This window comes from Marmota monax, unplaced genomic scaffold, assembly GCF_021218885.2.
Source record: "Marmota monax isolate L192 unplaced genomic scaffold, Marmota_monax_Labrador192_F-V1.1 WCK01_AAM20220418_F8-fsc00013, whole genome shotgun sequence".
NCBI classification, from domain to species: domain Eukaryota; kingdom Metazoa; phylum Chordata; class Mammalia; order Rodentia; family Sciuridae; genus Marmota; species Marmota monax.
The window spans coordinates 1,777,300-1,794,140 of NW_026692202.1; the positions used below are offsets into that span (position 1 = coordinate 1,777,300).

The 16,841-nt window shown below is 37.2% G+C and overlaps 1 protein-coding gene across 2 annotated transcripts in view; it reads right to left on the reverse strand.

Annotated features, from left to right (window-relative positions):
* The window catches only part of Afg1l (AFG1 like ATPase), a 210,852-nt gene that overhangs the window by 1,974 nt on the left and 192,037 nt on the right, over positions 1-16,841 (reverse strand). For both annotated transcript variants that reach the window (XM_046430410.2, XM_046430414.2), the window contains 2 exons: positions 4,773-4,913; positions 1,616-1,729 (listed from right to left, as the gene is read on the reverse strand). In XM_046430410.2, coding sequence (XP_046286366.1) covers positions 1,616-1,729; positions 4,773-4,913 — 255 coding nt within the window. The remainder of the gene's footprint in view (positions 1-1,615; positions 1,730-4,772; positions 4,914-16,841) is intronic.

Below are 16,841 nucleotides of genomic sequence, written 5' to 3' on the forward strand. Positions count from 1 at the left end.
TTGGCCCCAAGCACTGAGCTTACTTTGGTGTGTCCTGATCCCAGGAGGTAAAATTTGAAGGCCTATGATTAAATGACTTCAGAAATGATTTGATGTAATTCCTCAAGTATATTCTTTAAAAGACAATATTTGGATGTAAGTATTGTTCTTGGTTCTCCAAGAACCATTTCAAATGGTCCCAGCATAGGGGGTTTTAAGTAGCTAATTATTTCTACACTACTGTGATCTAAATATTTGTGTCCCTCTAAAATTCATATGTTGAAACCCTACCCCTTCCCCCACCCCAAGGTAATGGTATTAGTGGGTAGAGCCTTTAGAAGTTGATTAGGTCTTAAAGACAGAACCTTTAGGAATGGGATTAGTGACCTTAAAAAGAGGGTCCAGAGAGATCTCTCACTGCTTCCACCATGGAGGTTCTTAAAAAAAGATGGTGATCTGTGAACCAGGAAGTGGGTCTTCACTAAAAACCAAATCTGGTACCTTGAATTTGAACTTCCCAGACTCCAGAAATAAATTTCTGTGAGAAATAAATTTCTGTGTATATAAACCACTTACTTCATGGTATTTTGTTATAGCAGCTTGAACAGACTAAGAAATACACATTTTTTAAAGCACTTTTTAAAGAATTACAAGCTTTTTTGTCCCAAACTCCTGAGAATACATAATTTCTATTCAGGTCAATATGGAATGGGCCTACTCACTCCAAATGGGCTTTTACTTCTGGGGCTGGAAGAACAGGATCCTTAGCTTTGGAAGGAGTGTTAATAGCTTTAAATTTTGATTAATATTTCAGTTGTCTATAATTGGGAAATATACCCTGCAATGTTTTCACAGAGGAAAAAGTCACTTGTGTTTAGCCTGGGGTGAATCTAGACTCCAAGTTCCAGAAGAACTGGGCCAGAACCAATCTGTCCCCTACAGAGTGTCCCCAGAGCCTGGCACCCACAGGTGCTTCATAAATGTTTGTTGCATAAAGGCTAGAGATAATCATAGATTTCTTTTTTTTAATATTTATTTTTTAGTTGTAGTTAGACACAATACCTTTATTTTATTTATTTTTATGTGGTGCTGAAGATCGAACCCAGGGCCTCGCACATGCTACAGGAGTGCTCTACCGCTGAGCCACAACCCCAGACCCAATCATAGATTTCTTTTAAAGCTGGAGCCTTCCTGAGCACTCCACCATCCTGGTCAAGCCAGCCCACGCTCTTGGTGTGATACTCTATGAATCCAGCGATCACAAAGAAGGATATCCAGAAAAGGCATCATGGTGTAGCAGAATGAGCCTGGAACCAGACACCATTTCCTGGGGTTCACGTCTGGCCTGCCATTATCCAGCAGAGTGGCTGCGGGCCCATTAGTCTATCTCTCTAGACTTCATTTTTGCCAAATGCAAAACGAAGCATTGATCTGCACAATCACTAAGGTTTCTTATACTTTAAGATTGTAAATTAGTGATATTGAGAATGATAATAAGTCTGCTACACTGGCTTTAGAAGAAAGCAGCAAATCAATAGTTAACTATATATTGCATTCTTCAAAATGTAGCCAGGTATCAAACCAAAAACAATTAAGCTGTTTTATAATAAAAAGAGATTATGTTAATATTGCCTACCTGGCTCAGTCCCAAATCATCCATCAGTATTCTGCTTTGCTCCAACTCACTGTCATGATGTTGATGCAAAAATAAGCTTGATATAGGAGTCGTTGCGGAGCAAATTATGCGCACCTGAAATAGAGGAAAATGAGTAAATGGTGTTACTCTTTATATTTTACAAGTTGAAAGTAAGAAAAATCTCTCACAAAATAAAGATCTGTTTGTCACATCAGGAAGCTTGGATCTTTGCTTTGAAAATGTCCATAATTTTTCTAGTGCTTTGTAGTTAAATTATATTTTAAAAGTGCATAATACTTTTCAAAATATTTCCAAATAGCTTATACCATGCTGTGAACTAAGGAGCAAACATTTCAGTGAGAAACTTGAGAACTGCTGAGGTCTCAGCTCATGACATCAGCCCAGATCTTCTGGGTCTAATCTGATGTTTTTTCCATTTCTGCCATGGTTGGAATGTTTGTGTTCCCTCCAATTCATGTTGAAACTTAGTCCCAATGCCACACAGTATTAAGAGTTGGGGCCTACAGGAGAGAGTCACAAGAGGAACACAGGATCTGTCCAAGCCTTGATCTTGGACCCCCAACCTCCAGAACTGTGAGATATAAATTTCTATTATTTGTGAATTACCCAATCTATGGTATTCTGTCACAGCAGTGCAAATGGACCAAGACCATCACACTCTGCTGCTGATCACATCTGCGCCAGGACACACTGTAAAGTAGCTACCACTTTGCTGCACAGCTGACAAGTTAAGTTCAGCATGTTAGTCCTCAACCCCGAGCTTCCAAAATGTACATTTATATCAACATCCTGCCAGAACATTCTTCAAAAAAGACTTAGATTTACATTAACGTTGCTTTATTACATAAGTATTTGAGTGAGCAGATATGTGTATGTGATCAGATACCAGAAACAGCTGTACATCTTTTGTGCATTTTTTGGGCTGATGTCTGTCTACTAGTTTAAATATAAAACATACTCCTCTTGATGTTTAAAGAATTCTAGGTTTGTTTTCAGCTATCCCTTTAAAATCATTATTTAAATAAACACATCAATATTTTAAAAGAACATGTTGACATTTGAGACTAGCTTTCCCATATCCGAACAGCCTCCTACCCCTTCTTATAAATTCTTTTCATTACAAATGACACTTTTTTTCATTATTTAGATGGCAATATCCTTATTTCACAAATTTCTATGAATACACTCTAGAATAAAATCTGTTTAATGCTCTCAAATTCTGAAATAAGATAACCTGGCCTATATTTTATAAAGATTATAATGTCTAAATGTGTGATTTAGTTATAACAAATGTTAAGAGAGTGGTCCATTACACTGCTAGAAAAATCCTTGTATCTTTAAATAAAGAAATGAAAAGTGGGAGTGAGGTGGGACTAGCGGGTGGGACTGAGGGATGGGATCACAGGCTTTCTTTAAAGTATTTCCAGGTGAAATACAAAAATAATAAAATTCTTGATCCTCCAATCTAAGACCGACCTACTAATGCCTCTCCACCATTTCCTTCTTGAAGCCTTTGCCTGTAAGATCAGTGCCACCTCCAGGCTCATATTCTTTACTCTGGACCCCCTGTGATTAGTGGGGAGCAGTCTCTGCAGAAGGCAGACATTCATAGTCAATGGGCCTTGATCCCAGCTCCAGGACCTTGCCTCTGCTTCTCCTAACTTCCTGACCACAAGCGTGTCCATGAGCAGCAGTTGCTGTCCTTTGTGCTCAGCCCATCCATCCTGGGGCCCTGGCTGCAAACTCCCTGCCCTAGTTACCCTCTTTCATCCTGTGCATGGAGTTCAGCCCTCACTCCTTTTAGCATTTATATAAAACCCCTGTTCCAGGACCCATGCTGGGTCCTCATTTGATGGAGTGAGCTCTAGAATCTGGATTTTAAGTAGCCTGGACGATTCTAATGAAGATGGTCCTTAGAAGATTTCCCTGTGCCACCCTCACCTACCCCTTTCAGATCCCTGTGCTTTCCCCAGACTCTCAGTACCATAATGTCCAAAAAGTCACCCTGCAGTGGTGACTGAACATGGACTTCTGGGGCCATGTGAGTCACAGGTCTCTGACACAACTAAAAGCTCCAAGAAGGCAGGTGCTGTGATGGCTAATGTCACTTACTCCCAAATTTCTAGCACTGAGCACTGTGTCTGGCATGATAAAGATTATTGAATGAATGAGAAAATAAAATATTGAAACCTCACCTCACCCTTGCAAAATATTCTGTTTTTTGTCTTCCCCCAAGTCCCCTTGATCTTATAATTACTGCTCTATTTAATTCTGTACAAGAAATAGGGAGTAAAACCATGTTTAAATTAACTCTAATTTAACATCATACACATATCTTTACCGACAATATATATTTACAGCTGTATACTATTAATTGTGGCTCACCTTTACTAAGAGTTTGCTATATGCCAGACAATGTTCTTACTACCTTACATACTCATTTCACCCTCACAAAATTCTTTTGAGTATCCTGTTCTTTTAGAGAAGGCAACTGAAGCTCAGAGAGGCTAACCCAGTCTTCAGGACAGACAGCCTGGCTCCAGCATGCATTCTTTTACCACTAAGCTACAACGCCTTTCATGAATGAGCAGTGGTTCTGCAATCCAGGTGGAAACACACGGGTCCCAACAAACAAACAACAAGATAGTATAATGCTAGTTTCTGGGTTTCTGGGTCATAGGGCAAGAGAATTCTAATATTGTTCATTCATTTTTCTACCAGCCAACCATTTATTCAGGCCACACATATTTATTAAGCACTTGGTCTGGGCCAAGCATTGTGTTGATGATCATAGATGGTGCATGTGATCCTTCTGGTAGAAGGATGGAATCATTAACGCAGCAGAGTAATTGTGATGGGAGTCTGACTGTAAAACTGCTACTGCTACTAATGGTACTTGTACACCACTCAGCCTTGGCCAAGTGTTGTTTCAAACACCTTAAATGGATTAGCCTTTTCAGTGCTCATGACAACACTCTGAAATAAATCCTATTACAAGTCTGATTTGTAGACGAGGAAGCTGTGGCAGAGAGAGGAGAAGTAAGTGGTAGAGCCAGGATTCCAGGCCAGGAATCCTGGGTCACCTGGTTTTGCAATCCAAAATGTGTAGTTTTGAGAAAACGTATTACAGCCTTACCTTGAAATCATAAAAGTTATCGATGAGAGTTATGAATCTTCGAGCTTGAGTCCTCTTTGCCAGCGTAAATTGTGGAATGTTTCGTAAAAATACTGTGTCAAAATTCCTAGATAGTTCCAAATAGTCACTGGCTCCAAGTGGCTATCATTAAAACAAAATAAAGAAAAGAAAGAGATTAATACTGGTTGCCTTTGGGTTGGTTTAATTTGAAAACTCCTATCACTCTGATGTAGACAGTGGCTTTGGGGGTAATGACCAAAAGGGGCAGTGTTTTCAGACTAGGTTAAGGACACAGACAGTGGACCCTGTATTGCCTTAACAATGGTGTAAAATGTTGGCAAGAAAGAAGAGTGTGGTGGAAGTGAAAGAGTATTTCTGGCATAGTCTTAGCTGGTACCTTTTAGGAATCTGTCCTAAATCTAGTCTTTTCTATTTTTATTTAGGACATAATTTTTTAATACTTATTTTTTAGTTGAACACAATACCTTTATTTATTTACTTTTTCTGTAGTGCTGAGGATGAAACCCAGGGCCTTGAATGTGCTAGGCAAGCACTCTACCACTGAGCCACAACCCCAGCCCTTTATGACATCATTTTAAGTAGGCCTGCTACGGTTTGAATGTGAGGTGTCCCCCAAAGCTCATGTGTGAGACAATGCAAAAAAGTTTAGAGATAAAATATTGGGTCATCAGAATCTTACCCCAATCAGTACAAAGGGATTAACTGGGGTAATGCAGGTAGGGTGTGGCTAGAGAAGATGGGTTCCTGGGGGCATGCCTTTGGGGTATATATTTTGTCCTTGTTGAGCAGAGCTCTCTCTCTCTCTCTCTCTCTCTCTCTCTCTCTCTCTCTGCTTCCTGGTGCCATGTTCCAGTTGCTTTCCTCTGACACACCCTTGTACCATAATATTCTGCCTTCCCTCCAGCCCAGAGCAATGGAGTTGGCCATCTATGGACTGAGACCTCCGAAACTATGAGCCCCCAAATAAACTTTTCCTCCTTAAAATTATTCTCGTCAGGTCTTTTGGTCACAGCAGTGAAAAAGCTAAGGAAATGTCACCTCTGCTCACTTTAAGTTGTGTGTGATTGTACTCCATGAGTAACAAATCATGAGCAAGAGCATTTCTGGCCCTCTAGAATGTGAAAGATCAGAGACTGGGTGGCTCAGGTCCCTCTGAAAGCTCCTGGGTCACCAAGAGCAATCCCTAGGATGCAGGAGGCTGAGCTGCCTCAGTTTCAGGCCCATCCATCAATACTCCTTTCTGTCCAGAAATGCCTCACTTAGGGCTCCTTTGTCTGAAAACTTCATTCAGAAAGAATGTTATGGCCGAATTCCTGGGAGAATTAGGGAGTACAAGGGGGAGGAGTCATTCTTTCCTTAGCATCCATTTGTTTAAGCCTACCTTTCCTGATAGGACATTTCCTGATGTTCCTAGCCCCAAAGAATGTGTGTGCAGGTAGTTTTCATAATGTTCATGGGTTAAACAGATGTTCTAGGAACAAGAACTTTCAACCTGCAGGTAGAAATATTTTTGAGGATCTTAAGTCTTCACAATCCACGAAAGTCTGTTATACTCAGTACAGAGGTACAAGTCCTCAAGAAGACTAGAAAGGTGTAAGTAATTCAGACAGTTAAGTTCTGGAGAAGGAGTTCCCTCAAGAGAGAAAGCATTTAAAAGAGAGAGAGAGAGAGAGAGAGAGAGAGAGAGAGAGAGAGAGAGAGAGAGAGAGAGAGAGAAAGAAAGAGAGCAGTTCTAAGACAGGGACAGCAAGTATGAGACCAGGGCAAAGGGGCACAAAACCAGAAAGAACAGCACAAAGAATAACCAGACTCCTCTGGGAAGGTACATATGGTGCCCACATCCGCCCCCCCATCTCCTCTCACCAACCAGATACAAATGCAGTCTGAAGATCTTTGTCTTTCTGTTCTCCTTCCCTCACTGCAAAGATTCTACCTCCAGACCTTATGCCTGGTTCTGAGTCAAGACACTCACCTCAGCCAGGGAGGGGCTTGAGGGTGCTGTGGGTTTGAGAGCTAGTTTTTGATTTAACCCTGGCACTCTTGCCAGGGTATGTTGCTGTCAAGCCTGACAGAGTAGGAGCATGTGTTAATGGAGAAGCTAGGAGCAAGGGCTCTAGACTGCCTGGATTTGAATCCTCGGTCTGTTACTTGTTAACTGGGCATTTTTGGTAAATTACATAAATTTTCTGTTCCTTGGTTTTCCCATCTATAAAAATGGAAATCTGGTTCTAATCTCACAGAATTAAGGATTAGATAATACATGTAAAGCATTTAGCACAAGTGGCTGGGGCATTGGATACCTCAGCATCCAAACCATTTTGGTTACTTTTATTATTATTATTTTGAACTCAAGTGATTGGGCTCAGTACAAATAATTTGAGAATGTGAAGAAATTTCATTCTCAGTGAGAATGTTAATTTTCCTCTACCACCAACTTCACCCAAAACTCTAAATCAGCTTTTGTGCATTTGCCTGACCTTGGAGTCACAGCAGTGACCACAGGAGATTGTGGAATCACCATGTAATGAAAACAATTCCCAGAAGAGAGAAGGGAAGGCAAAATAGTGTCTTTTTGTAAAAAAAGGATAATAATAAGACTTTCACACTCAGAAGCTGCTTTCTTGAGATCAGTTAGAATTGAGTATCTCATCTTTTGTAAATCAGAAGGTATATTTTAAAAATTGTAAAACCTCATATTAGGTATGTAGTTATGTATAATTAAGCTCACTCTTTATGCATGGATGTGATTTCTATCAGTATAACTACATGCCCAAGGAAAATCATTATCAGAAGTGCACTGAAGTGCCTAGGGCAACTGAAAATCAGAATTTTGCCCACTCAGCTATTTTACAAATTATACACCTTTGTCAGTAGGTGCTGCATTTGCCATCATATTAACAAATAGCCCTCTCCTGCAGATCACTAAAACAATTATGTGCTCATTCACATAAAGAAAAATAAAGCTTAACATAATTACCTATCTCCTTTAAAAACAATAGTGGTTGGGGGAATATAGAGTTATTGTTTATTGCATACAGTTTGGGATGATGAAAAAGTTTGCAGATGGATGGTGACGATGGTGGCACAATGGGAACATATTTAATGCTACTGAACTGTTAAAATGGAAATTTTATGTTATATATTATTTTACCACCTTAAACACTCATATAATAAGAAGAGATTATTGGTTGCCAAAGAAATGAAGGAAGTCTCTTCCCCCCCCAAAAAAAAATCAACTCCAAAAAATCTCTGCCCCCCAAAATATCTTAATCTTTTATTAAGATTAATTTAAAATATTAAAAAATGTAAATATTTTCTTGCACTGGCTTTGATGTAGAAGTGTCCAAGAAGTAACACTCAAAATTTCAGAATTGAATTTGGTGAGATATGGGGATTCAGATCATGGGTGAAAACATAAGTAAAGGCTTTGGAATCACTGGCTCTGTCACTTGAACAAATCTCTCTGAACTTAGTTTCCTCATCAATAAAGGGGATTATAAGAGAACTTATCTCAGGTTTGTCCTCAGGAGTCAATTCTTTATTTTATTTACTTTTTTTTCTGCAGTACTGGGGACTGAACCCAGGAGAACTTTACCACTGAACTACATACATCCCCAGCCATTTTATTTTTACTTCTTTTGAGACAGGGTCTCATTAACACTGGTCTCAAAATTGTGTTCCCCTTGTCTCAGTCTTCTGAGTTTCTAGGATTACAGGCATGTTTCACTGCACCCGGCTGCTAAGGATTCAATTCTTGACTGCATATAAAATTTTTTTTAACAGTGCCTGACACATAATAAGTGTTCAGAAAGTGCTGGTTATTAATTTACAGAATTTATGTGAGAGTTCAATGAAATGACTTATGCATAGAGTACACTATTTGGAATATAATACTCAATAAATAGCTAGCTATTATTTTATTAACCATTAATCTTTTCCTCAGATTGTGAGGCCAGGGAGCCTACGAGTGAATAGGTAAACTGACTCTAGTTTACTTCTACTCTTCCATCCAGTAGGTAGAAGCTGCTCCCTCTAGCTAGTCCACTGAGACCCTACACACCTTGGTTCTCCATAAGGTCATATGTAGGTAACAAAAATTGCTCCTGCCTCAGGCCCTGTCTTTCTGTCTTTAGCAACATCAGCAGCACCACATGGGGGTGGAGAGGAATCCTCATGCCTACATAATGACAGTCCCCAATGCAGGACATGGCACAAAGGAAGTGCTTAATATTATTGAATGAATTAGGGAGTAAATGTATGAATAGAACATAAAATAACATGGGCAGCAGGCCTACCCCTTCTTTTATCATTAGTCTCCAAAATAATGAAACACATACCCAAAACACCATAGGAAAAACTATAGAAAGATACAGACCAAAATATTAGTAGTAGTTACCATTAGGTAGAAGAAGAGAAGATGAATTTTGTCTCTTTGTTATATTTAAAAAAAATTTTCCCAGTGAATTTATATGTTATTTAAAAAGCAAAAGCAATAATGCTTTTTAAAAATAAAAGAGGAGGTTATTTTTATAATGGGCATTCATGTCTCATCTATGTGAGATTACAATAACCAATTTTGGCGTGGGCATTTCTTTATTTCTTTTTCCTGATAAGTTTTATTAATCCATAGGCATTCAGTTTTTTTCAAGGACATTTTAAAAGAAAATGTAAGCTTCACATAACTTTCCGTTACAGTTTGACAGAGGAAGTCAAATTTGATATTTGGATGATATCTGACTTTAGTTACACAGGCACATTCAACTAATGATTTCTCACACTAAAGCAGTAAAAGAGAGAATAAGGCAGAATGGCAGGATTCCCAAATAGTTCACAGTCAAGCACCAAGCCCTCAATGTCAAAATCCATATCCCAGTCCAGGTTGATTTCCTTCCATTTGTAAATCATGTCTTAATTTTGCAGTCTTTTCCAGGCAAGCTTGATGAGTAGTATTAGGCCAGTGTTTCTTGTCTCCATGATGTCAGATGACATCCAGCCCATCTGCACATGGACACGTGCTCCCCACTTGAGTACCTAGGTACTCTAAAATGAATCTAGGTTAGACTTCCTGTATGTTCTATATGTACTCTCCTTTATTTACTTATATTTTATTTCTCCACAACTCAGTTTTCTCTGATAATTTTCTCCAACCTATAGTCTGCTCTACATTGTTTCTCCTTAGTTATATTTTATTTGCTCTGAACCTCATTTGTTGGGTTCTAATTTTGGTTATTGCATTTTATAATTCTAGAATTTCCACTGTTTCTTTTTTCAAAATATTATCTTTTTTTATAGTTGCTAGATCCCTATCTAAAATTTCCAAACCTATTCTTTTTTAAAAAAAAATCTCTTTGAATATGTAAACTTAGTGGTTTCACTATGGACTCATAATTTCAATATCCACAGTTCATAATTTTATTGCCTGTTATTTTTGCTTCTCTTCATTCAGTGTCTTATCTCCTTATATGTTTGGTTAATTTTTGTACTGGCTGAGTTTTTCTTTTCTTTTATCAGTTATTAAAACTGAAGTTTATTGTCTCACAGTCCAGAGTCTGGAAGTATGAAATCAAGTGGTAAAGGGGCCATGTTTCCTCTGAGATCTAGCGGCAGCTGGAAATCCATGGCCTTCCTTGGCTTGTAGTCTCCAGTCTCTACCTCTTTTGTCATGAAAAAATTCTTCTCTTTGTGTGTCTACATATGTTTCAGACATGGTCTTGTTATGTTGCCCAGACTGGTTTTGAACTACTCTATTCAAGTGATCCTCTTGCCTCAACCTCCCAAGAATTGAGTCTATAGATGTATACCACCATGCCCAGCTTCTGCTGGATTTTATCTTTGAAAAAAATAATACTTGTAGGAAAAAAAATCCAAATCCAAGGTTTCAAGGACCTGAAGTTTTCTGAGTACTTAGCCCCACATGAAAGGACAGGATTACTTATGTTCACGTTTATTACTAGATATAGTTCTTCAGAGCCCCTCACTTCATCTGCTGGCTGAATAGAGAGAACTCTGAGGATTTGAAGGAAGGTAGAGAATTTAAAGGAAGAAAAAAGCCTGAGTTCATGAAGGACCACATGGGACAGAGTCTCAATGCCATCCTGCATTGGATGGTGATATGAGTATGAAATATATGTTTATTTGTTTATCTTCTGAGACTTAGGGGCTATTTGTTTCAGCAGTTAGCCTATACTAATATTTATTTCATCCTACTTCCTTCATTGTCCTAAAAAGGAGAGTGATACAAACTACAGAGAAAGAATCCAGCTTACAGGAAATAAAAGACTTCCTAAATAAATGTTTCTTGTATAAGAATACTCATTCTCACTATCTAACTATCAAAATGTTCTCTCAAAATTTCTTCAGTTTATCATTTTTAAAGTCTTAATCAGGAACTATATTTAGCCATTTCAAGCATTAAACCTAAATCTTAAAACGTTATGTTTGTGGAGGAAAGTTTCTTACTACAAAATTTGAAAAGATTTTATTTGAAAGTTTTATTCAAATACAATATTTGATACATTTTTATGTGTGTTTTTTTTTTTAGTTGTTGGTGAACACTATACCTTTATTTTATTTTTATGTGGTGCTGAGGATCGAACCCAGTGCCTCATGCATGCCAGGCGAGCTCTATACCACTGAGCCCTAGCTCCAGCCCAATATTTGATACATTTTTAAATAGCTTTGCAAAATTATTTTTCTCATTATATAATATAAAAATAATGTATTCCTGGGCTGCGGATATAGCTTAGTTGCATGCACAAGGCCCTGGGTTCAATCCCCAGAACCACACACACACAAAAATGTATTCCAAACTACATATTGATGCCATTTATACAGCCCTATATGCCACAAAAATGGTATGATTTTTGAAGTGTGACATGCTATCAATGAAACTGGGAAGTTAATGCTAATGTTGCCACTTACCCTCTCTTTTTCTTAGCATTCAGTATTTAAAGTTTTGGGGAGGCATTCAGATATATTAGCTAAAATTCTCTAGAAAATTATGGTAATTTAAAAATATTTGAAGCATTTCTGGAGATGTAAAGAATGCCTAGGTGGGGCAGTCTGATTATAGTAATGGCTGATTGTTCCTGCTTACTTGCCCACACTCTTTGGGTTCTGACTGTTTCACTCTTTTATTAAGATGTGGAGTCTATCTGCCTACTCCTCAATCTGGGCTGATCTTATAATTTGCCACAGCCAACAGAATAAGGCACCAGTGACAGTTTCCAGTTGTGAACCAAGGTTTCAAGAGGCTTTGCATGCTTCTTTCTGATCACTTTTTTTTGTAATACCGAGCTAGCCTGTAGGAAGAGGAAAGAACACAAGAAGAACTAATCGTCTCACGTGAACATCCTAGGCCCACAAACAACAGGCTGGCCCCCACACAGATAAGAATCCAGGCCTGATCAGCAAAGCTGACTCAGATACCCAAGTGAGCCCAACAGAGAACAAAAGAACTTCCTAGCCGACCTATAGACTAGACAGCAATAGTAAATGCTTATTGTTTCAAGTCACTGAATTTTAGGTGATTTTATAATACAGCAATAGCTAACTTATTCACTATAATTGTTACAGAGATTTATTAGGGAAAGCCCATATGTTTTCAAAGTCATTAAAAAGCTCAATCCTTGTAGAAAAATAAGATATAGCATTCATAGAAATAGTTTTACATACGTGTTATGTACAACATATATATTATGATTTATTGTTTGTTTACTTTTTATAACCAATTTTGAAATTTTTATGGTATAGTATAAAATTTACTACCAGAGATAAAATTTATGATTTACTGTATATAAGAACTAAAAGGAAAAAACTTAGAAAATAATGTGGCATCCTTATAAAATGCTGGAAGGCATGTCCCAATTTAATAAAATCAGAGAGTAGGCAAGAAAGAACAAGGTGCCATGAAAAGATATTGAGCAAGACAAGGAATTGCTGCAATCAAAAATTGTAAGAGTATTCCAACAATCACAGGTCATCAGCAACTTGGGAGGCTGAGGCAGAAGGATTGCAAGTTCAAGATCAGCCTGAGCAATTTAGCAAGACTCTGTCTCAAAATAAAATATAAACAGGAACTGGGATATATCTCAGTGGCAGAACACCTCTGGGTTTAATCCCCAGTACAAAAAGAAAAGAAAAAAAAAGAGTATTCCAATAGAAAAATGGATATAAATTTGAATGAACTCACAAAAAATATAAAAAGCTGGGTGCAGTGGCACACGCCTGTAATCCCAGTAGTTCGGGGGGCTGAGGCAGGAGGATTGCGAGTTCAAAGCCAGCCTTAGCAACAGCGAGGTGCTAAGCAACTCAGTGAGACCCTGTCTCTAAATAAAATATAAAATGGGGCTGGGATGTGGCCCAGTTGTTGAATGTCCCTGAGGTTCAATCGCCAGTAACCCCCTCAAAATATAGATATGTAAAAAGTATAAGGGGCTAATAAATAAAATGAAAATACAGCAAAGCTTAGTAAACCAAAGAAAGACAAAAGAAGAATAATATATCTTTTTTTGTGTAGCAATTCTACAAAGAAAAATAAGTTATGCTTTTCAATGCCAGGAAGCATATAACGAGGCATCCATTTCTCCTGGAAGAGTGAATGTGTTCACTTGTTCCAGAAAACAATTTATTGGACTGTATTAAGAGCCTAAAAAATGTTGTAAGCTTAACTGTAATGCACCAATAAAAAAAAAAAAAATCAGGATGTAAAAAAAAAAAAATGTTGTAAACTTAACCCAGAATTCCACTTCTAGAAATCAATCAGGAATAAGTGATCAGAAATTTTATCAAAGGCTATAATGTATATAGGATATTTATGACTATGTCACCTAAAAGGAAGCTTAATACCTAACAACAGATAAATGAGTCAGTAAGTTAGGCATATTGACATAATAGAATAATATGTTGCCAACAAATAATGGTATTCATGAAAAATATTTTATGATCTGAAAGCAGGCTTGTGATATAAAGCTAAACAAAAAACCATAATGTGAAGTTATAATTGTATTAAGACATATGTTTTGCTCAATGTTTTTATGTAAAAAAAAAGGCATAAGAAAATATATAAAAATACTAATTGTTCTAATTTGACTGAGTGATAGATGTACAGGTGTGTTTGATGATCTTTATTTTTGAGATTTGTCAAAGGAGAAACAAAATATACTATGACAAAAAAGAGTAAAAACAGAATGATATAGAGAAACAATGTTAAATATCTTTACTAATTCCAAATAAAGTATATTCATTATGTATTTTTATTTTTCAGATATTTAGTCTCTTTATCTTCCCTAATAAGAGTGAATGTGTAAAATACTCAACATAAATGTATAAACAGTCATGCCTCACATAGTAATATTTTGGTCAACAATGGAATACATATACAACAGTGGACCTATAAAATTACAATGGAACTGTAAAAATTCCTATTCCTTAGTATTTTGACTGTACCTTTCCTATATTAGACACATGAATACTTACTATTGTGTCACAACTGTCTATAGCATTCAGTGTGGTAACATGCTAAACAGGTTTGTAGCTTAGAACAACAGGTTGTACCATATAGATTAGGCATGGTATGAGGTACATCCTCTAGGTTTGTGTAAGTCCACCCTGTGCATGACTAAACTGCCTAAACAGGCAGTTCCCAGAAACTATCCCAATGTAAAGCAGCATGTAACTGTACTAAAGAACATGAGGGGCTACAAATCTATTTAAATCTGCCACTAGTACCCTCATTTACTTCACCATACAAGACTAGAAGTGCCAGAAGGGTCAGTACTAGCTCATTCACTTCAGTGTCCCTAGCACCCAGCCAAAAGCAGGGAATAGAGTCTTACATTATACATAATTAGTAAATGAATATACTATCATCAAGACTTCTTCTAAATCAATGAAAACTACCAAGTACTTAATAAATCCTGAAAGAAGTCTGACCACACAAACAACTACATCCCATGCATATGATATCTATGGCAGCTGCAAATATTTATACTTTTATTTTGCATCATTTGATACTCCTATATAAGTAAACCATAGCATAAGACACTTTTTGAAACCATAATTAGTATTGTGAATTCATGCATTGTGCCCTATGAATAACTAAAGCATATGATTACTTTTGAGTACTAAATGGCACTTCAGTTAGTAGCATCCTTGAGTATGTTATTCTAGCTCAAAATTCAAGTAGCATTATCTAATGCAGATTCTTCTTATGATAGATAATGATGACATTCTCCATCTTTCTACCTGAGTAATTAAAAAGTTTAATAGTCTTTGATGTAGCTGGTTACCTGAATAATTTTTCTAGATAGGAACAATTAAAATCTACTTATTTGATGGTTTGTGCATTCTCGACTATTGTCTCAAACTCTTTGTTTCTGTGGAAACCTGATGAAACTTAAAGAACTTTAAATCTATAATGAGTTTGCAAAGAGCATTTGTTTTCCTTAATTACCGAGAATATACAGCTGGATTATACGTAGCACAGTTTCTCTAACAAACTTTTATGAATAAAGAGTTTGCTTACGTCTTTTTTTCTCCTGTATGAGAAATGGCACAGCTGTCTAATTTGGTTCTGACCCTGGTACCAGGAGTGGGGATTTTCTCAAGGCCACAGCAATGTGAAATGAACAAATGTTACCACCATTCTGCCTTCTGTCCTGCAAGGAGAACGTCAACATCCATGAATGCACTGTCTGCTTCGGTTTCTTTTGCCTCTGCCTCAGTAAAGCTTGTTCTGCCATTATTATTTCAGCTCAAGTAGTAGGATCATTATTTCAAGCTTTGTCTAGATTAAACTGTCCTATGGGGTTACCCATCATCTATATAGACTCTACTTTATAAATCCCTATAGTAATACCCTGAGAACTCCTCATTAAACAAGTATTGTGGCATCTTGCTTGTTTACACAGAAAGAATAATCTTTCATATCTTAAAGAGAAGTACCTTAGGAAAAAAAAAAATGCTTGGCTGGAATTAGAATGAATGTGTCCTTCTGAAAACAAACTGAAAATATCATATAAGTTGATGTCAGAACAACATATATGTGTCAAATTCCAAATTAATAAATGGAATAATTAGAATCAGAGTCCTGAAATGTGTTATTTGCAGAGTGAGTAATTGCCCAAGAGTTAGATGACACCTTAATATAGGAAATCTCATTAATACGAAGTCTGCAACACCTAGTTTGGCAATAGCTCACCCTTCTAGGAAACATTGCCAACTCCTATGAATGTTCCTTCAAGTGTTCTTCAGAATGCTGAGGAAATGTTGTATTGCTTGACTTATGTAGTCTCAATAGCAGGAGGCTAGTTCTACCCAAATCTGCCAGATTTTTAACAAACTACTGTCAATGGTTAGTATGGCAGTCTATGGGGGAATAATATTTTAACAGAGCACTTATAGAAACAATGACTTAACAAAAAAATCAAGATGACAAAATATAGAAAGATGCACTGTCCACATGCATGACTAACTTTGCATATACAATAAAGAGATCTCCAAATTCTGGAGATGTCTAATTCTGGAGATTGTGGACTGATGACTCCTCAAGACACAAGTGTACAGCAAATCACTGTGCTGGGAATACTTCCAATTTGTTTAAAGGGAGAGAGAGTGGGAAATTCTAATTGGCATAGAAATGTTTGACTTACATAGCCTGCAGCACAGAAAACCAAAATGAAAAAAAAAATGTGGAGCTAAGTTAAAAACACAATGCTAGAAGAATATGAAGAAGTAGAAAATCATTAGTATTAACATCATTATTATTAATAAGCATCACTGAATGTAAGCATTAATACAGCTCCAAGGCAATGCATAAAAACTGCAAAAGCAGCCATGTGCAATGGTACACACCTATATAACTCAGGAGGCTGAGGCTGGAGGTCTTCAAGTTTGAGGTCAGCTTGGGCAACTTAACAAGAGCATATCTCAAAACTTTAAAAATTAAAAAATAATGAGGGTTAGAGAGGGTGGCTACAATGTAGAGGACTTCTGGGTTCAATCTTCAGTACAATAAAAAAAACTGCAAAAGTATCTTACAAGATGGTC